General features: G+C 34.1%; 1 protein-coding gene across 1 annotated transcript in view; it reads right to left on the bottom strand.

Annotated features, from left to right (window-relative positions):
• The window catches only part of Pect (phosphoethanolamine cytidylyltransferase), a 125,058-nt gene that overhangs the window by 35,580 nt on the left and 67,928 nt on the right, over positions 1-21,550 (bottom strand). The window contains exons 10-12 of the mRNA XM_067272359.1: positions 9,145-9,190; positions 1,093-1,169; positions 937-1,014 (exon numbers count right to left, since the gene is read on the bottom strand). Coding sequence (XP_067128460.1) covers positions 937-1,014; positions 1,093-1,169; positions 9,145-9,190 — 201 coding nt within the window. The remainder of the gene's footprint in view (positions 1-936; positions 1,015-1,092; positions 1,170-9,144; positions 9,191-21,550) is intronic.

The following is a 21,550-nucleotide window of genomic DNA, read 5'->3' as shown; positions in this document are numbered from 1 at the left end:
GAAATAAGGCATCTGTGGAGGATGGATAGGGTGCTTATTGTACCTGTTGTTCTCTCCTCTACAGGTGTCATACCACACACACTACACAAAAGCCTGGGCACATTAGAATTGAATAGAAACACATACATCACAATGCAGAAGGCCACTATATTGAATACATGTCATATTGTGAGAAAATTCCTGAATACAGACACACACACTGATACACTTCTTTAATTTCTGTTTTGGTTACTATGCCTTGACTTTGGTCGGCATAGTACACAGCCACCGGTGTTAACCGAGTATATCTCACTTAACCCAACATAATAATAATAATGCACATTCATAAAATCTAGTAACCATTGATTTTTTGTTTTTCTAATTTATCAATTATTAAAGACAAATTTATGAAATTAAAAAAATAATTTAACTGCAGAGTAAAGGTTGTTGGAAGTAGTTTGTTGTGACAAATTTATGTAGTGATGTTTTTGTTTACTTTTTAAATTATTTGAAATAAAAACTATCCTTTAAAATTATATTAAGTTTCATAATACTTTTTTTATCTAGACATGAAATTGTATAATTTAATTGATATCTTTTCACCAGAACAAAAAATATTTGGAAAATGTAATGTCTTTGACCTCTAAAAGGTTACCATGAAGCAAATCTACTGTATTAAACTTTTTTCCCTATTTCATTACACTAAAATGAAGACATAAATCAGCAGCTTTAATCTACAAATATATTTGTCCATTTATCATCTTTCCAGATAATGATCACTTAGCTATATACTTTTTTATGTACAAGTGAATCAAATTTCAATAGCAAATTTCAATAGGTTATGAATAAAATTTAAAAACAAAATGTAGCATGTTTATATAAATATGTAAACATACTAATTTTATTTTAGTTGACAACTATCAATTTTACATTATGGTAAATTTTAAATTTACTAACCTTGCAAGCCAAAACACTCAGTACTCTCTCATGTAAATTCATTATTGGATAATTGCTTCCCCTATAACAATTTACCACCTAGAAATAAAAACACATTTATTTATAAAAGTAACAATGAACAAAACATTCAAAATTGATTTCATGTTGATAACTTACAGGATCTGTATGGAGTCCAACAATTAAATAATCACCTTTTTCTTTTGCTTTTTCAAGAAAATCTAAATGACCAATATCTTATTCAGTTAAGAAATAATTACTTTTTTCAAGCAATGTAACTGGTAAACATAAAATTTCATTCTTGTATACTTTTATTAAAATGTAAGTATATACAATTAAAATGAAAAACTTGGTATGATTGAATATAATAATTACTACAGTAATTGCACTAATTAAGGTGATTAGAAGACATTTTCATGTCTGTATTTTTATTATATAATTCAATGCATATTAAAATATATGATTAAAAAATAATTATTTTATTTGTTTAATGCTTTTATTTTTATTTAACTAAGCAAAAATAGCATATATTTTGTATTTTAATCTAAAAATATAAATTATTACAATTTTCAAAATTTATGTCGTTTGCTAATATTGATTTTTTTTAAAATTAAAAATATATTTGAGTAATATAAAGCATTTTCAGAAGTGACTTTATATATTGATAATTTGTGCTGTTCAATTTACCAATCAATTTGTTAAAAATTTACTTTTAATGATGTAATATCATCTTTCATTTCAAACTATGTCAATTACTTTCTTATATACTTTATTACAGAATTTTCAAAAAATTTATACAGTTCTTAAACAGCAAATCATTCACCTTTTAAGTTTTCATTGTATGTTGTAATAACAACTTCTAAAGTAAATTATAAATGATATAAATTGAAACTAGATAAATTATCAAAAAATATTTATTTTTCATTTGGAACATTAAATGCTGAAAGTTTAATGATACATATGGCAAATAATCAGCCAAAACATAAGGTATACTGTGCTGAATATTAAAAACATCAACTGCTCACAATTGACTAATTGTCTTAAATAAGAAATAATCTGAGTAATAACTGCTGTTGCATTTTATTACTAGATGTTTATCATATACGAGTATGGCAATAGTTCCTGAAAGTTTTAATATCTAATTAGAGAATACCTCAATTCATTTTATACCTTACTTTTATATTATCTTACTCATTACATCATTTTTGGATCATTCTGGATTTATATTTTATAATTTTTTGAATCAATCTGTTTGGCTAAATATACATGTATTATTCCTGGTAAGGATGTCCCGATACTACTGATACTTTTCTTCAATACAGAGTACATTTTGTACTCAATACTTTTGGTCCAATACCAATACCAATACCAATACCAATACCAGTATTATACTCTACTTTGGGTATCAGATCTGGCATTGTAACCAATGTTCCCTCTAAACTGCGCGGCTGCGCACTGCTCAAATTGTTTCCGCGCACGAGAATTTATGCACCAAGCAGGCGAGCATGCACACTGATTTCAATTGCTGTTTACTTATTTCTCACTTTGTCTGCAACATGATTATTGCTACGTATATTTTGATTAAATACATTAAATCATTGACAAAAGATATTTTGAATGGAAGTATGTTTTAAAATGAATTTTAATCTCTACTTCATAATTATTTTAATTTTTATAGAAAAAAAATAAGATTTTATACATATATGCTCAGAAAATTTTTTTTTGCTCAGAAGAGTATATGTTCTGCTCACCTACAAAAAAAAAATTAGAGGGAACATTGATTGTTACCAGGGATTGCAATCCAGCAGTGTTTTCAATCCAGCTGGATTTTTGCTGGACCAAAATCATTCCAGCTGGATCCAGTGCAGATGTATTTTTGGTGCAATAAAGTGTTATCTGTCTGTCTGTCTATCCAGCAATTTATGGTTTTTTTTTTTTAAAGAAATAAAACATTTTTTTAAATACTTAAGAAGCTTTTATTACTTGGACTGGTCACTATAAATCAGTAAAACTTCTTACACATTTAGGTGGTAAACTTAACTTTGGTTCAATTTAACACTTCAGATAGAAATAATTAATTGTAACGATGGTGAACTTCACGCTGATCACTGAATAGGCAAGAGACGAGAAAATTAACATTCAGGCGTTAAACTATGTATGAATATCGCTATAATTACTAGCGCTTTCAATGAAACTATTTTCATCTTTGTCAGGTAGATAACAACAGTTAAAATCCTTTTACGAACCAAAAAATTTTTTGAAATGAACAAACCGCTTTAGAACTTTGGAACAAGACCAACGATGGAACTACTTTATCTGTATTACAAAGTGGTAATTTGCTGTTTGCAGAAGTAACATTGACACAGTGTATTTTTTGTAGATGGCCTTTTAAGACTGTCATTGAATGGTTACTAATCAGCAAAGTTTTTGAACATAATAAGCATTTTGCACTTTGACTATCATCCATTTTTTTAAAATAGTCCCACAAGTTTTTATCATCATCATTCTCACCACATTTCTCTTGCTGACTTGGCTTTGTAAGAGACATTATTCAGTATGAATTAGAATTGTACAGTTATATTACTATTATGCAATTGTAAACTGACTGAACTGGCATATTTGAAAAAATAAATTAAGAACTTTTGATTCATAAATATACATACCTAATAAATTTTATTGCCAAGCAGCTGAAGCAGCACTAAACTAACCAAGTTTGATCCAAATCGTTAGAGCTGTTTTTGTGGTAAATACAGTCGACTTCACATAAGTCAACACTCGGATAGCTTGTCACTCGGTTACGTAGTCAGCTTTTTGTGGTCCCAACCAACTTACATAGGTATTAATGTTATTAACCTTAAAAAACTCGGTTTACTCAACATCGTTTAACTCGTCACCACTGGATAAATCAACATACTTTTTGTTTCACACTTTTTAGACATCTGATAAGTCGACTCCCCTCCTGAAAAAATTAGTTCACACTGTACAATAAGTGTGAAAATACTTACTACACTCTACAAAAATGAGTTCACACCACACAGTAAGCTGTGTGGTGTGAACTCATTTTTCAGGGGAGGAGTCGACTTATCAGAATTCTAAAGTGTGAAACAGAAAAAGTATGTTGATTTATCCAGTGATGATGAGTTAATGTCGAGTAAACCGAGTTTTTTAAGGTTAATAACATTAATGCCTATGTAAGTCGGCCGAGACCACAAAAAACTGACTACGTAACTGATGAGTGATGAGTTATCTGGGTGCGATTCAATTGTAATTCAATTTTCATTTAATTTATATTGTATGGCAGCACCCTCTATTCTTGCAAGACTGCAGCTCCTCATAGGCTTAAACTGCAGTTGTTCCGTCACATGATTCATTGACGTCACAATGGACCGTAAATTAGAATAAAGCACCAGGACTAGAAGAGGAGTTACTTATTTTATTTAGCACAAAGACACTTTATTTAGCGAGAGCAGGAAGTCAACTTGGCAATTAGATCAGCAGAAGTAAAAGGAGAGGCGGTGTGGTGTAGAGAGGGGGTGTAGCACGTGCTGCACTGAACAGTAATGTCGTTCTCACCACCAAGTGACAGCGCACATAGCAAAGCGGCAACACCAACAACGCAGACTTTTGCATCATTATTTAGAAAGTTAATTGAGTATTTGCAGATCCACAGCGCTGGATCCAGCAGACTGAAGAATGTGTTGGATCCAGCAATTGCAATCCCTAATTGTTACATTTTTTATAGACAGGTAAGGTCTGCTCAAAACCAGATTTTGCAGCCAAATCAGAAACCAAAATGGAATTTTACACTATTTTTTGGTTCAGTTAAATTTATATAAAACATATTAATGACCAAAAATCAATAAATACATTACATCAAATTTCATTTCCAGAATCTATATATGCTTAGAGTTCTAATTAACTACATATTTATTTAATAATAGTAGACATTATGCAGAATTTTTGTTTGTTAATTAACTTGGTCCATCAATGATGTTTAAAATGAACTACAATTTGTATATACATGTTTGCACTGACATTTGTATAATTTGAACACAATAAAGAACTTTCAATGTAAAGACACTGTTTTACCTTTTCAACAATTTCTTATCCACCCCTATCCTGTGTATAGAGTAGCACCCACATAGTAGCACTGTAGATATGAGGCTTCTTTTGTATACATAAGACATCATACGAATGTAAACTGAAGTACTAACTGATACTCTGACTTCTGGACCAGATACTCCGGGGAATTGAATCCTAGCTAAGTAAAAAATATTAATTGCTGCTCTGGGGCTCAGTTCATTGTAATAAGTAGAGTACTGTACATCTATCCATCTTTTTATGTGATTTTGAAATAACGCAGTCCACAAAACAAAACTAACCTTTTTATGCAATTGATTTTTTACACAGATAAAAACACTTTATATGAAATTTTTTAAATTTAACTTTTCATTAAAATTGTGTTATTGTTAAAAAATGTTACTATTTTTTATTACTCAAACACCTTATGCCTCTGAGAAATTAGTAATTTATAATATTGCAAACATTTTCCACCTGTTCCACAGGTCATCTTCAGGCAATTTAAGATTTGGAATGTTTTCTCACACAGGTTCTAAGTTCTAATGTATACACTAGAGCATCGCTTATCCGACTTAATTGGGGACTGGGGTTGGTCGGATAACTGAAAAGTCGGATAACCGAAAAGTATGAAAAAATACATTATTAGTATAGTGTATTAGGCCTAGTTTAAATACTAGTCTCCCTTTCGTGGTCGAGCCAGTGCTGCCAGCTAAAACATGCAAAAATTTAACAAAAATAATATTAAAGTAGCCAAGACATAACCAAATATTGTAGCACCACATCACTAGTGGACATTTGAATTTAGTAGAACGCCCCAAAGCTCCTATACTTTCTACAAATTGGATGTGGTGTCATTATACCCATCTCTGCCTGTTTGCGAGGTCGTAATGCTTGCCAACGCATTGATCATCAGAAAAGGTTTTAACATACAACAGGTGCTAGACATACGTGACACCCTAACTTTCATCACCGAGCACAACTATTTCCTTTTCAACAAGAACATCTACTTGCAAAGGCAAGGAGTTCCTATGGGCTCCCCGCTATCTGCAGTCTTAGCTGAGCTCATTATGAGAGAAATCGAGCGTAGAATCTTCCACTCCCCTCTTGCCGTCAGTTATCCGTCACTGTATCTGCGCTATGTCGATGATATCTTAATAATATGGGAGAATACAGAGGAGGAATTTTTCAAATTTGTGCAGCAACTAGCAAGCATATACCCCACGATCAGTTTCACCTGGGAGAAAGAGCAGGATGAATCAATAACATTCTTGGATTTGTGCATAAAAAAGTCGGTTGAGGAGCCGCAGTTTGCAGTTCATCACAAATCTAACGAGTTACCGTCTATTATCTATCCCAGCAGATGCTTTCCAACCATCGAGACATATCAATGCCGCCATTGTTGCACTTGTTAGAAGGGCGCTATTACTTCCGTCGACGCAGATAGCAATAAAAAGTGAATTAGACATTGTCAGACTAGCGGTATCTCGTGCAGGATTCACGCGTGGCAAATACGAGCATGTACTCCGCAAGGTAAAGGAGTCCCTATTCCCACGTACCACACTGCACAAAAAAGAAAAAACATCCACGATCCAGATTCCGTTCCCGTATCTCGGACCACCCTCTATACGCATCAGTCGCATCTTTCGGCGGTACAACTACAATCTACCTATAACCCCTCTACCAAACCTACGTAGGTGCATCTGTAATGATCGTGACAAGCTAACTACTTTAGAAAAATCAGGAGTCTACGCAATACACCTAGAAAATCCGGAAACGGGAGCTAGCACAAGATACATAGGAGCAACAACAAGAATGCTCGCCTCCCGTCTAGCAGAGCATCAGGATGATGTAGCAAAGGGAAAATATACCACAGAGCTCGCTAAAAAAGTTCTCGAGCAAGGCTACAACCCCCTGTGGTCCAGAACGGAAATAATAAAGTGTTGCAGCAATCGAAAGCTTGTACTCATCTGGGAAGCGCTTCTCACAGCCACTACGGAAGCATGTAATGTCCCCACTCTAGATCTACCCGGAGTGTGGGTAGCATTATATCGGCGCTTAAACAACGAAACGCGCCTAACATCGTATCGCCATCGCGGTGTCAGTTCCACGCATGTGCCGCCCACACCGTAGATTTATGATTTTCAAACATGCCAACATCTTTTTTGCGCGTTCGTAGCGGAATTACCGGATGCCTGTTTTTGAATTCAAAAATTCTGTTCTCCTTAGAACATTCTGCACGTTCGTTTTTTAAAATAATTCGTTTCACCTGAAGACGACGATTATAAACTCGTCGAAAGTGCTTGTGATAATAAAAAAAAAATAGTTTAACGCCGAAGTCAGTGAAGTTTCTCTACCAGAACCCATTTGAATTTGCCGACTAGAACACAGTCGGTTAATCGGGGGTTGGATAATCAATGCTCTACTGTATATGCAACAAAATTCAAATTTTTAAAACAGTTGGAACATTCCATTTAAAATATAAACAATAATAAGAACAATAATAAAATTAGTTTCAAATTAAAACTAATTTCTCAGAGGCATAAGGTGTTTGAGTAATAATATTTAAAACTCTGAGCATTTATTCAAGTTACTATTTTTGTTGAAATCAAGAGTTTATTTTTTAAGCACAGTACAGTACTATATGCACATCAGAGAATACTGTATGTTGATTTTGTTTTCTATGCTACTTTATGTTTACTACATTTATGTACAAATAATGTTAACAATAAATAATGTTAGAGTAAAAAGTTTGTGTTTCTTTTGTAAATTGCTTATTTTTTCATGCCATTCAAGTTGTGGATCTTATAAAGTAGGATTTATACAAAAATTGACTTTTTAAAAAACTGGTTTTCGAATCTCAACTTTTCTACAAAACCAGTTAAAACTGGTTTTTGAATTTTTACCCAAAAAAAAAAAAATAAGAGATATTTACAACTTATTTTAAAACTTTAATTTATTTAATTTCTATAACATTTCAAGAATATAACAAAATATAATCAACCAACATCTACACAAAACAAAACAAAAAAATGCTACACTATCACATTAAAATATAAAATTTATTCTATAGAAAACCATTAAGAAAAATGAACAACAATGAATGCCTACAAAATATTATTTTATTTCTTATTTTTCCTAAGAAAATATGAATTTAGAAAGCAAAGAATGTCTATAATTTTTTGTTGTTCTGTTTGTACCTTCTAACACTAAAAACTACTTTAGTGTCCTAGGGCTGGACAAAGTTTTTTCAAGTTTTTGAAGATATTTACGTAATTGATCTTACATAACCCGATTTTGAGAGGTTGTACTCGCAAACGGTTGCTTGTAGAGGTATCGTTCCTTTGACATTTTTGCTTCTATGGATATGCTCTACAGCTCTGATAAGGTCTCATTCAGGGCATGAATTGAGCTGAATTGGACACCTTTTAGTCATAGGGAGATTTTTTTTGTTTTGTAGTTAAGTATGAAACTTAGTATTTAACAATATTCCCATTTTATGCCAGAGACAATGTTGATGTTTATAATCAAATAATTAATTTTTATGTTTTAAGGCTCAAAAACTGATTTTTCTACTTGGGAAAACTCAGTTTTCAAATTATACAAATTTCTTCAAAAAACCAGTTTTTCAAAACTGACAAACCCTACTATCAACCATTTTCCTACTGAATGCATGTACTGTACTGTTTACGCAATTTTTTTACATGGCAGTCTTTTGAATGTATCCACCATGCAAAAAGAGGAATAGGTGTAACTTCTCAGCAATGAAAACAACTGGAGAGCAACATAACAGACTGAACAATGACAGCTGGAAAAATTTCCAGTTTCAATACCCAATATGATACTGGTATCTATACTTTTGTGGTATTGGAATATCCATAGTATCTAGATATGCAATATCTCCAAAAATGCAGCGTTCCCATGAGGTTGTCTTTATCAGCCATTTTAGTAGGACTTGTAATGTGGGAGGTCAAATACAAGGTTTTTAATGCTCCATTCATAATCCATTAGCCAATCCTCTACTGGTGGCATTTTATTGGCATGGAAAGGCTCCTGTCAGAAGTTTATTGTAATTGTAAGACATTGAAACAGAAAACCATTTTCAAATAGAAAAACACCCATGTTAAAGGATACGAAATAAATCAAATGCTCCAGCAACATATATTATTTTATCATTTGGCTGAAATAAAATAAAAAAAGTTAATTATAGTAATTATTTCTATTTTTTTTTTTGTATGAAATAATATATAATAAAAATATCTAAAATTAAATAGTCAATTCCGCTTAATTGGAACAGATTGGGATCCATTTTGGCTCAATTAAGCGGCTGCCCCAATTAAACAAACTAATAATAAATTCTATAATAGAATATGTAATATGTAAGTAAATAAATAAGTAGGTAAAAAGTAATAATTAGGTACCTATTTTAATGCTTTATTAAACCAAAATACAGAAAATATTTGTACTATAAATTTGCCAGACTCATGACGATAGATAACCAATTTGCAAAATGCTAGTGTTGCCAAATATTACAGGGTGACAATAATTAACCCGTACAAGTTTTTTGCATCGTAAATTTATTAAAGAAATAAAAATTAGGAAAATAACAGTAGATAGCAGTGACAATACTTTATGTATTAACCAGATTTTCAGCCAGTTTCAAAGTGGCCTCCTTTTGCCTTGATGCAGAGCCCCAAACGTGTTTTGAAATTCTTGGCGATGGGCCACAGCTCTTCTGGAGACAATTTGTCCCACTCTCGGCGCAAGGATTGCTTCAGCGACTCCAAATTTTGTGGCGCTTAGTGCAGGCCCTGGCCTTCAAAATGGACCACACGCTGTAGTCCATCGGGTTCAGATCCGGCAAGTACGGTGGCCATTCCACAGACGAGATGAAATCAGGAAAATGGGCCTTGCACCACTCCTGAGTCTTTTTCGCTTTGTGTGCCGGCGCCGAGTCCTGTTGAAATGTCCATTTCGCACTGCCAAAATGCTGCTGAGCCCACGGAAGTGCCACGGCCTCAAGAATGTCACTGTGGTACACATCTTGATTTATTTTGGCCCCTTATTCGACAAAAACAAGGGGTGTCTTGCCACTTGCACAAATTCCGCCCCAAACCATGACTGACGTTGGATTTTGGTGATGTTCAATGACGGCTGAGCATCCGGGAGCCTCTGCAGACCAGTTCCTGGTTGTGCGCCTGTTGTATGGAGAAAAGCTTCTCGTCTGTGAAGAGAATGCGCTCCCATTGTCGACCTGCAGCCCGACGCTTGAGTTGGCGGCATCTTTGGAGTCGCATGCACTTGTTTTCATTGGTGAGAAGCTGAACGTTTTGGAACTTGTAGGGCTTGAGTCCAAGTTCCTTTTTCACCATTAACCGCACCGATTCGAGATTGATTGCGATCTCGTGAGCAATTTTTCTCATGGAGACCTTTGCATGTCAATCAACTCACTTTTTGATGATCTTGCGGTTCCTAGACGTGTTGACAGTGCGCTTTCTTCCACATCCGGGACGGTCACCATCGTGGCCAAGCTCCTTAAATCGCCGAACTGCATCTGAGACGGTCATTTTGGGAACACCGAGCAAATGAACAATTTCACATTGTCGTTTTCCTTGCCGGAATAGCTCTAAAATTGCACAACGTTTGTTTGCCATCCTTAAAAAAATAAAAAACTAACCCTTATTACAACGAAAGCGCATCTACATGCGCAGGAAATCATGGAGAATTAAACACAACAGTATGCAAATTAGTGATGTAAAATAGTTCAGTTGCAGCATTGCTACAAACTTTGTACGGGTTAATTATTGTCACCCTGTAGTAGTGACATACATAAGGGTTGACCATTCAAATCCATTCTTGATCGAACAATTTTTCCCTTTCTTTCTTTTTAGTTAGAACATGTTCTAACTAAAAAGGGAGAAAGAAAATGGTTCATCCAAAAGTAATTTGGATGAACTTCCTTTGAGCACAGTTTCCTTTACTTGGCAATGGGCAACTTCGGTGGGAGTGTCCATAGAATCTGCCAGCTTGATAATGGTCTCAACAATCTGATGGCTGCTGTCTGAATATAGACATAATTATGCACACAATACCTTCCAAGGAAACTCTAGCTGTTTTCCAACTCAATCGAGAGACCTCGAGAAATTGTCCAGCAATCTTTGTCCCTTTGGTTTTAAGGGGATCATCCGGTCCAATCTAGAGCATGGTCAGTAACTTGCATTCATATCCACCTTAGACAAAAAATTCCCGTGTGATATATCCAGCTATTCTGACCCCCTCCAGAAAAACCAAACTGCCGAGCAAAAGACAAAATTGCTTTGTCTCTGCCAACTGTTAGGCCTACACAACATTAGTGTACGTAGTGCCTACATATTTTCGGAAGATTACTAAAATGTATCAAAAATTGCTAAATTCCTTTCTGCTATTGTCTCAATTAAGCAATTAAATTAGGTATTAATTTATTAGTCTGGTTTCCGTTCTTTGAGATTTGGCCCAATAAAGCGACTGCCCCGATTAACTGGTGGCCCAATAAGCAGAATTGACTGTACTACTTTCTAATAGTAACATATTTTGGTAGAAACAAAATTTATGTATGATAAATGTTTATGTTTGCATATTAACTTGCAGATATTTTTATGTTTCTGCAAGTTTGAGTCTGCCTCAAATATACTTGATGCCTCCCATGTCTGGTTACATGCATGCACAATGTTACCAATCCTAGCAGAATTCCTCTAAATTAATGGATTTTTTATTCAATGGCATAGAGATGATTCTAATTTAAATAGTGGCATTTTCAGACAGAGCTATGGCGTCAATTCAGGGAAGAATGTTATTGCTGATAAAATCAATAAAATTAAGAAAAAGAGATGCCAGAATTGCATTGCAGTTGCAGGCAAAGAAAATGAGAAATGTCTGACAGAAAGTTTCCAAGGAGCAAGATTGGAGACACTAAAACAGAGTTTCTGATGTCAACAGAAGGAATAAGGTGCTCCAGAAATATTTTAGGGTCATTCTACAGGTGGCTGCTGATGGTGAGACATAAGAGATTAGTACAAAAAAGGCTCATTGGCTCAAAAGAATTCAAGGAACTAGTTTGTTATTTGTCAAAAGAATTTGAATTTCCTCTTTTAAAACAAATGTTATTGTCTCTCTTTACAAGTGTGCCAGAAAATTGTACTCTTGACTGCCTATGATAGACAACAGAAACTGCAAGGAAAAATGCATTTAAAAAAAACTGACTGCAAAAAGATGAAATGCTCTAATTCAAAACATCATGACAATTTGTCCTCTTCCAACAAGTTGGAAGTTGCCATTTAAAAATGATACTAATAAAAATATTGCACACTTTATAATTTATCACTTTGGCCAAAATGATTTGGTTGTAATGTATAATAACTAGTATACTATCTTTTATGAACTATAAGACGCGCTTTTTTCTTCAAAAAATTGCCTCCAAAATTCAGGTGAGTCTTATAGTCCGTAAAATACGGTAAATAATTAATTGCATGCATTTTATCATATTAACCACAAATAATTATTTTGTAAAATAACCAGTGATTATGCACAGTAACCAGTTTATTAGATTAACCCTTTCCCGGCCAGGGTACCGATCTATCATTACCCTAATTGTATCGCAAAACGGCCAGGGTACCGATTCATCGTTACCCTGTTAAAAATCGATTTTTACAAAATTTATCGACAACAGATGTCGGCACTTGACGATATCGTCTTGTTTATCGTCTGTTTCACATATTTTTGTCCAGATGGTGTTTTGTCGATGTAAAAAATTTTAATTATCGATGTTTTTTCCTTAATTTTTCATTTTCTGATTATTTTTTATTTCATTTTTAGCATATTTATGCAATAATATTACTATAATAAGTTCATTAATGCTATAATCAGTTTATTCAGCTATAATATGTTAATGCATCATAAATATTCAAGTTATGATCTTCAGTTCCGATATTTTATATATTTTTTTAATTTTTAATTTTTTTTGAAATCTAAAATATCAGCAAATGTTACATCTATTGCTACTGGTAATCATATGTTTATTACGAAAATAAATAATCTTGTTGGATATAAAATGAATAAAGTATATTAGTTTATTATATTAGTTGAAAGCAGAATAAAGTTTAGATTTTAAACAAATGTTTGATATAATGTGCGATAATTTCACAACGAATAAACGTACATGCATAAATGTTATATCAAATTGTACAGAACAATATTGTACGTGATATTGGCTCAGTGACAATAAGAATGAAGTAACCAGGCAATGTTAATTTTGACAAATAGTAACAAATTTTCAAGTCTGAATGTCAGTTATCATATATATATATATATATATATTTTTTTTTTCTCATAAATTTTTTAAACAAACTTTATCGAAATATGTCGTATTTAAAACTAACTATATTGATAAATATATGTGATTTTTTTTCATATGAATAAAATAATAATTTAATTTTTAGTGAATTTTTAAAATAATATTGCCTGATTCACCTATTTTGACCTTGGCCATTTTACAAAATAAGGGGGCGTGGCAAATGGCAGGCTAAGGGTTAATCATAACACACACCATATTTTACAGACTATAAAACGCTATGGACTATAAGATGCACCTTAATTTTTAAACAATTTTTTTAAAAAAAAATACCTATAAGACGCTACGGACTATAAGATGCACCTGAATTTTGGAGGCAATTTTTCGCAGAAAAAAGTGCGTCTTATAGTCCGTAAAATACGGTATTTATTCCTGACGATAGATTTTGAGTATTAGCTCTGCACTCCTTTAGATTTACATGTTTTTGAAAAAAATTGTTGGCAAAGTACCTGTATCCAGTTGTAAATATGTTGTGTTTTCCAGCTTCAACATAATACGAACAAGTCATAACATTGTTCATCAACTGTGTCTACGGAAATTTGGCATTCCAAGACAGTTTAAATTTTGCGGCCCTTAAATGAATGGCATGATTACTTTCTGACAATTTTGGATGTGTAATTTGCCCCACCTCATTCATTATCTATGAAAGAACCTGTAAACTTATCATTAGACATGATATTTCTCCCACTACTGGCAAAGAAATCAATGATAAACTGTAAAATAAAAATTTTAAAAATTCTTTCGAAGTCGGATAAAAAAGAGTAATTTTAACTCAAGTATTTTAACAATAAAATTAACAAGTACCAAGTCAAGGTTAAGATACCTTGTTCCATACTATGAGAATGTCGTCAATGTACCTGATGTACAATGTTATGTCCTCTTGAAATTTAGGTAATATGGGATTCTCGTGTTTTCTGACCACTAATTCACAGTGTGTTCCTGATATTGGACTACCCATAGGCACACCCCTTGTCTGTAAATAGGTGACCTCTTCGTATTCAAAGAAGGACAAGTGTACCATCAAGTGTGATAGATCTAACACATCAGGAAGATACTTATAAGAGCCATCCACCTTTGCCAGAAGAATATCTCTCAGCTTGCAAAAACAGGGTTCCATTTTTATAGATAGGAACCCTACAGACAAGGGGTGTGCCTATGGGTAGCCCAATATCAGAAACACTTTGTGAATTAGTGGTCAGAAAACACGAGAATACCATATTACCTAAATTTCAAGAGGACATAGCATTGTATGTCAGGTACATTGACGACATTCTCATAGCATGAAACAAGGTGCCTAACCGGAACTTCAATCACATACCTGGAATCTGTTACCAGTGTGGATGGTATGACAGATAAATATATTCCAAACGTTTTCAAACAATAATAGTTCTTCCTCAGGCGATACAAAAAAACAAGCAACAGAACATAGAACAAAACAGAACATGAATATTTAAATTTTTAAAAATTATTTTAAGATGTAGTTTGCTCCAACATGGACCACCATTAATTTTCTGTGATTTAGACAATAAATCCTGGCAACCGACCTTTCTTTGTAGGCTACTAGCTGCTGAAACGCTAAAAAGTCCTTTAAAAAAAAAAAAAAAAACATAAATTTTCCAATAATGTGTAAATTAAGCACTGGAAAATGTAGATTTTGAAAAGCTTCCCCCTGGTGATGATATTTCACAATTAACATTTGTAATTCTTTCATCCGATGGCTTCTTTAATTTTTAAAAATTAAAGAAGCCATTGGACGAAAGAATTACAAATGAATATTTAAAATTAGAATCAAATCCACATCTTGTGCAAGAACATTGTATTGGACATGTGCATTCCAAGTGGGTAGTCAGTGATTAAAGATCAATGTCCATGACGGCCTGCTGGGTGACGGACAAATTCAGCTCCTCTTTGTAATTTACGCAGGTGATGGTGCAGCTAGTTTTATACATGGAAATAGCCTCCAATCATCTCAGGTGCTCGAGGAGAAGCGATGATCCTCGCTTGGTTGAAGGTGGCCTCAATGTCAGGGTCAGTTGCATAAACAGCAAGAGCCATAGTGTTCCTCCCATGCCGAATGTCTGCAGAGTGCTCATGTATTCAAACTCCCAAGGAGCATTTGGTGGAACTGATGTAAATAAGGTGCCTATCACACTTGTGGTCCTTAAGAGGGATGGAGTAAACACATGGGAGTCTGTTCTGATTGGGAGAGTCTTTCCTGTTGAGGAGGATGTCCAAGATGGTTGGACTTCTCCTGTGTGTGATCCGAAAGCAGCGTTTGTTGGCTATCTCCATATATAACAATTTAATGTATGTAAGACTGCTTCGAACGGTTCCTAGAACAATTTAAAGCAGTCGCTTGACTACGGATGACATATATCCAGAATCTGGCAGGAAGTGGCTAAATCGGCTGTATTAGCTAACCTTACATTCTAGGACCTTGGGTGGTGGTGTGGCTAGTTTTATAAATGGAAATAGCCTCCAACCATCTCAGTTGCTCAGGGAGAGGCGAAGTGATGACGATCCTCGATGTTCGTATATATATATATAAGTGAACGGTATTTAAGCAGCATATATCATATAGTTCATGTTTAAAAAATATGAACTATATGACATATAAACGAAGAATTTAAAAAATTCTTGTTTATATGTTTTTCAAATAATCTTAAGAATGTTCCATTCACACATTCCATTTGAGAACGCTTTAACTTGAGGAAGACCTCTTGTGTAGATCGAAAACATTTGTGTTTGCATTAAAATATCCTGTGATTGTACTTTTAAGGTACAGAAGTGTGTTGTTTTTATGACATATCATTATATTGGACAGTAATATATGATTAATTTTACATTACTAGTTAAAAATGACCCAGATAAAGTAGCTATTTTGTAAAAATGCAGCACCCTATATAGTTCATAAAAAATGCAAATAGACAATGAAAGCATGATAGAAAGGGGCGCGAGAGGGGAATCCCCGTGTTAACAGGTTCCAACGTGTTTATTTTATCACTTGCAACAAATAAATCAGTTCAGTCTAAGTCAAACTAGTTAAGCCTAAAGTATTTAAGCCAAACTAGTTTGTCCTGGGTTAAACAAGTACATCCTGACACACATAGGATAAACCCATTTGGCGGGTACATATATATACAGGGTGTTTTTTTTTTTTAAACTGACAGTGCCTCAGAGACATCTGTAGATCAATCTAACAGCCGGACTGTCGCCAAATTTGGAAGAGTGACTAAGGACAACATGGAAAAGAGATCCCGCGAAAAAAACAATAGGAGTACCCAAATTCGCCGATAGGGGTAAATTTGACACTGTTGCAGCGAAACAGCAAGAAACGTCAGAGCAAATGTCAACCATGTAGCATGGTCAATTGGTTTTAATTCTTGCAGGAGACTATCTTGTATGGATAGAACTTGAGAACTTTTCGCAGAACTTGCCATACCATTGAAGGCACCATTTCCAATTGTCGTGCCACTCCCCGGGTGCTGCTACTACCAGCAACGGTCCCCTGTGAACCTTCAACAAGTGCAGTAGCAACATCACTGTCTGTGCAGACACCAGTTTCCGCCCTCTGCCACGTCGAACTGCTAACGATCCTGTTTCTTCAAATTTCTTTATCAAGTCTTTCAATGAATTAATTGATAGAGGACCTCTGCGCAAGTTGTTATGGGTTCTAAACTCACGAAGAACGCACGGTGCGCTCGATTGGTTCAGATAATAAAGTTTCACAAGCAACGCACATCGAGGTAACGAAAGATGCATGTTGAACTCTGCTGACATCTGGAATATGCTTTAGACTTTTGTCCTTGTCTTTTAAGCTCAAATTAAGTGATGCTGCTGTCAATTACATCATTGTGAATTTGCATTTTGAGGTGTTATCAGCGCATTATGCAAATTCTTAGCTGTTTCGCTGCAACAGCATCAAATTCACCCCTATCGGTGAATTTGGGTACTACATTTTTTCTTCACAAAATCTCTTTCCCATGTCATCCTTAGTCACTCTCCCAAATTTGGCAAGTCTGGCTGTTAGATTGCTCTACAGATGTCTCTGAGTACCGTCAGTTTAAAAAAAAACACCCTGTATATATACGAACATCGAGGATCGTCATCACTTCGCCTCTCCCTGAGCAACTGAGATGGTTGGAGGCTATTTCCATTTATAAAACTAGCCACACCACCACCCAAGGTCCTAGAATGTAAGGTTAGCTAATACAGCCGATTTAGCCACTTCCTGCCAAATTCCAGATATATGTCATCCGTAGTCGAGCTGTGGTCAAGCGACTGCTTCACTACAGTAAGCCAGGCAAGAAAATTTTGGAATTTCACTATTTTTGTTACTTTGTTCAGCATTTTTAGACTCAATCTTCGAAGGTAAATATATCTATGGTTATTACTATTATTAAACACAATTATGTCGATAATTATATCGATAAAAATTGTACGGAAGTAACAAAAGTGTTCCTAGAGTCGTTTGATGTTCTGTTGTATTCTTTACGCTTGGTTCTGCAGAAATTACAGAATATAATTACAAATGAAATATTTATTACTAAAGTACTTTAAAATACTAAAAATAGTTTTCTAACGTGTAAAAATAGTATCTGCACGATGAAATGATGACTACAAATAATAAGCTGGGTCTGTAACAGGATGGTAACACTTTTAAAATAACTCAAGATGTAAAAAAAAATATTGTTTATTATTAATTAATATAACTTTTTAAAATATGCATATTTACATGTATAGAAATGCAAAATATAAAAATGTTTTATATATAGTATAAATTTATTGTAGTGTTATTTATTTGTATAATAATTTTTATGTAAGAAATGTTAATACTACTTTTTTCCATTTCAGAATATTATATCTCGATTAGATTTATTTCAAAAAATACACTTACGTAAAACCAGATAACCGGAGTGATTAGTATTCGGGTCGCAAACGTTTTCGTAGCCTCTTCTAGGCTCTTCTTCAGGCTTAGTAGTAATAAATTCGAATATATTCCTTTTTGAAAGAAACGAGTTTCGAATTCCGTCACGTGAAAACGTTCCAACATATTTTTTTTTTAACGAAACGATCGCCATTCTGTGTAGCGCGCATGCGCTTCGAAGCGGCGAAGATGTTAATGTTTACAAATTATCTTCCAGCAGGAACTGCCACGCTGCTGAAAGGGCCAACTCGTCTTTAAAATTGATGCATGTGGTGTTACATCCTGCTCTGTATATTTCCATAGCTTCCAATGACGAGTTGGCCCTTTCAGCAGCGTGGCAGTTCCTGCTGGAAGATAATTTGTAAACATTAACATCTTCGCCGCTTCGAAGCGCATGCGCGCTACACAGAATGGCGATCGTTTCGTTAAAAAAAAAATATGTTGGAACGTTTTCACGTGACGGAATTCGAAACTCGTTTCTTTCAAAAAGGAATATATTCGAATTTATTACTACTAAGCCTGAAGAAGAGCCTAGAAGAGGCTACGAAAACGTTTGCGACCCGAATACTAATCACTCCGGTTATCTGGTTTTACGTAAGTGTATTTTTTGATTGAATCACCGGTGTGTAAGGAAGATTGATAGATTTATTTCAGAAAATTTTTAAAAAATGGCTAAATTTTATTATTTTTTTTATTTTTAGATGCCAGGAGCAACGTGTGCTGTTGCAACTTGTAATAACGGCTATTGTAAAACAAAGTTATTAAACAGGAAAGTTAGTTATTTTAGATTTCCTAAAGATCCAATAAGAAAAAATGGATCCATAATTGTGAAAGAAAAGACAAAATTTAATCCTGATTCTTGTCACGTTAGCTCCGATCATTTCACAGAAAATGATTTCGAGAGAAATTTAAAAGCCGAATTATTAGGATTATTGGCAAGACCTAAACTAAAGAAAACTTCACTACCGACAGTAAATTTAGGAAATATAGAGAGTGAAAATATTAAGCAGTCAAATGAAAAAAAAAATCTTTTATTAAAAAGAAACAGGAAAACTTTTAGATGTAAATAAACGGGATAAACCAGAAGAATCTCTTATCTATAATGATTGTAAAACTTTAGATGATGTTAATTTTAAATTAAAACATGAAAATTCTATTTTAAAAATGAAGATTAAACATATTGAGATAAGAATGCAAGCAATCCAAAGAAATCTGAAATTGTGAAAAAGTAAAACTGTCATCATTCAAAAAGAACAAGAAAAATTTAAAAAAATGAATGAAAAAATAAAACAGATTTTGTTATATCAATATTGAAAGGTACCTTTACAGAAACAAACATATAATCTGCTGGAGAGAAAAAAGAAAATTAAATGAAAGAAAGAAGATATGAATTTGGCATTTACTTTGAGATATTTAAGTGTAAAATCATATTTATACTTAAGAAATCAAACGAATATCCCGTTACCTGCAGTTTCAACACTGACCATGGGCTTCAAAAATAAATCTTTGTCAGGCAGATTAAATGATGTTATAATCATCATGAAAATTAAAGACTTTGAATGTTCAGAACAGAAAAAACTTAGTTCTTCAGTTTGCTGAGATTAAGGTAAATACTGTATATACTGTACTCATATTGATAAAACCATATAATTCAATAATTATTTTAATTTTCTGTTTTAACATTTTACTGATATTTCAGGTAAAGCATACATATGAATATGATAAAGTGAGGGATAAAGTTATTGGACCCAATAATCAAGTTTTAGTAATGATGGCAAGAGGACAATTTGCATGGTGGAAACAACCAGTTTACATGGATTTTGAAGTTAAAATGAAAAAAACACTTTTATTTACTGTTATTTCACAACTTTTTGATGCAGGATGTACTGTTGTTGCTATTGTTAGTGACTGCAGTGGACAAAATATAGGATTATGGAAGGAACTAGGGATAAATATATTCAATACTAAATTTATACATCCATCTACGAGGGCTGTTCAGAAAGTTTGCAGCCTCAAATAGAACAACAAACAAAATAATATTAAAACTTTATTTTTCAATGTAGTCTCCTTTGTTAGCAATACACTTATTCCAACGATGTTCTAGCTTTTTTATGCCATCACAATAGGTTGATTTGTCAAGGTGTGCAAAATACTCGTTCACTTCAGAGAGGACTTCGTTGTTTGAGTGGAATCTCTTTCCAGCCAAGAAATTTTTTTGGTTTGGAAAAAGGTGGAAGTCACTGGAAGCCAAATCAGCTGAGTACGGTGAATGTGGAACTAATAGGAAGCGAAGTTCATTTCTCTTTTGTTCAGTGATTCTGGCATAATGTGCAGGTGCATTATCGTGCTGGAACAGAACCTTTTTCTTCTTCAAATGTGGCCTCTTTTCTTCGATTTCTTTCTTCAGTTTTTCTAAAAGTTCACAGTAATAGACAGCATTGATGGTCTTTCCTCTTTCTAGGTAATCAATAAAGATGATGCCTTTAACATACCAAAAAACCGAGGCCATCACTTTCCCCGCTGATGGAACTGTCTTTGCCTTCTTTGGTGGTGGCAAACTGTGGTGTTTCCATTGCTTCGACCATTCTTTTGTTTCAGGAGTGTAGTAGTGGATCCACATTTCATCAATAGTCACAAACCGACGCAAGAAATCCTGTGGATTTTTCTAATAGAAGTCCAAACACTTCTTTGACATCAAAGTGCAAACACGTTTTTGCTCGGCAGTCAGCAAATGCGGCACCCATCTTGCTGAGACCTTCGTCATACCCAAATTTTTGGTTAGGATGTGGTGCACTCGGTCGACAGAGATGCCTGTTGTCTCAGCTATCTCACGCGTTCTCAAACAGCAATCTGCTAACACCAAATCGTGGACTTTGTCAATATTTTCTTCAGTGACAGCAGTTGATGACCGTTTGCTGCAAGGGTTATCTTCCACTCTCTCTCTGTCAGATTTAAAAAGGGCTGTTCATTTTTTCACAGTGGTGTACAAAGGAGCACTCTCCCAAAACTTCATCCATGTCAGCTTTGATTTGAGATTTGAGAGCTTTTTTCATCAGGTATTTTATAACCGCACAAGTCTCCGTCTTCCTCCATTTTTGACAAAGCATGTGCACACTGACTATCTGCTAAGCTGTCGTGGCAAAACTTTTTGACAAATCAAGCAGAAATTGATATTGTATCTTTAGCAAAGATGGCTGAATTATTCCCGCCATAAATTAAATTGATCG

The sequence above is a fragment of the Centruroides vittatus genome, unplaced genomic scaffold, assembly GCF_030686945.1.
Source record: "Centruroides vittatus isolate TY-2023 unplaced genomic scaffold, ASM3068694v2 contig_436, whole genome shotgun sequence".
NCBI lineage: Eukaryota > Metazoa > Arthropoda > Arachnida > Scorpiones > Buthidae > Centruroides > Centruroides vittatus.
Note: the sequence above shows the minus strand (reverse complement) of the source record. Positions and strands in the feature narration are given on the sequence as shown.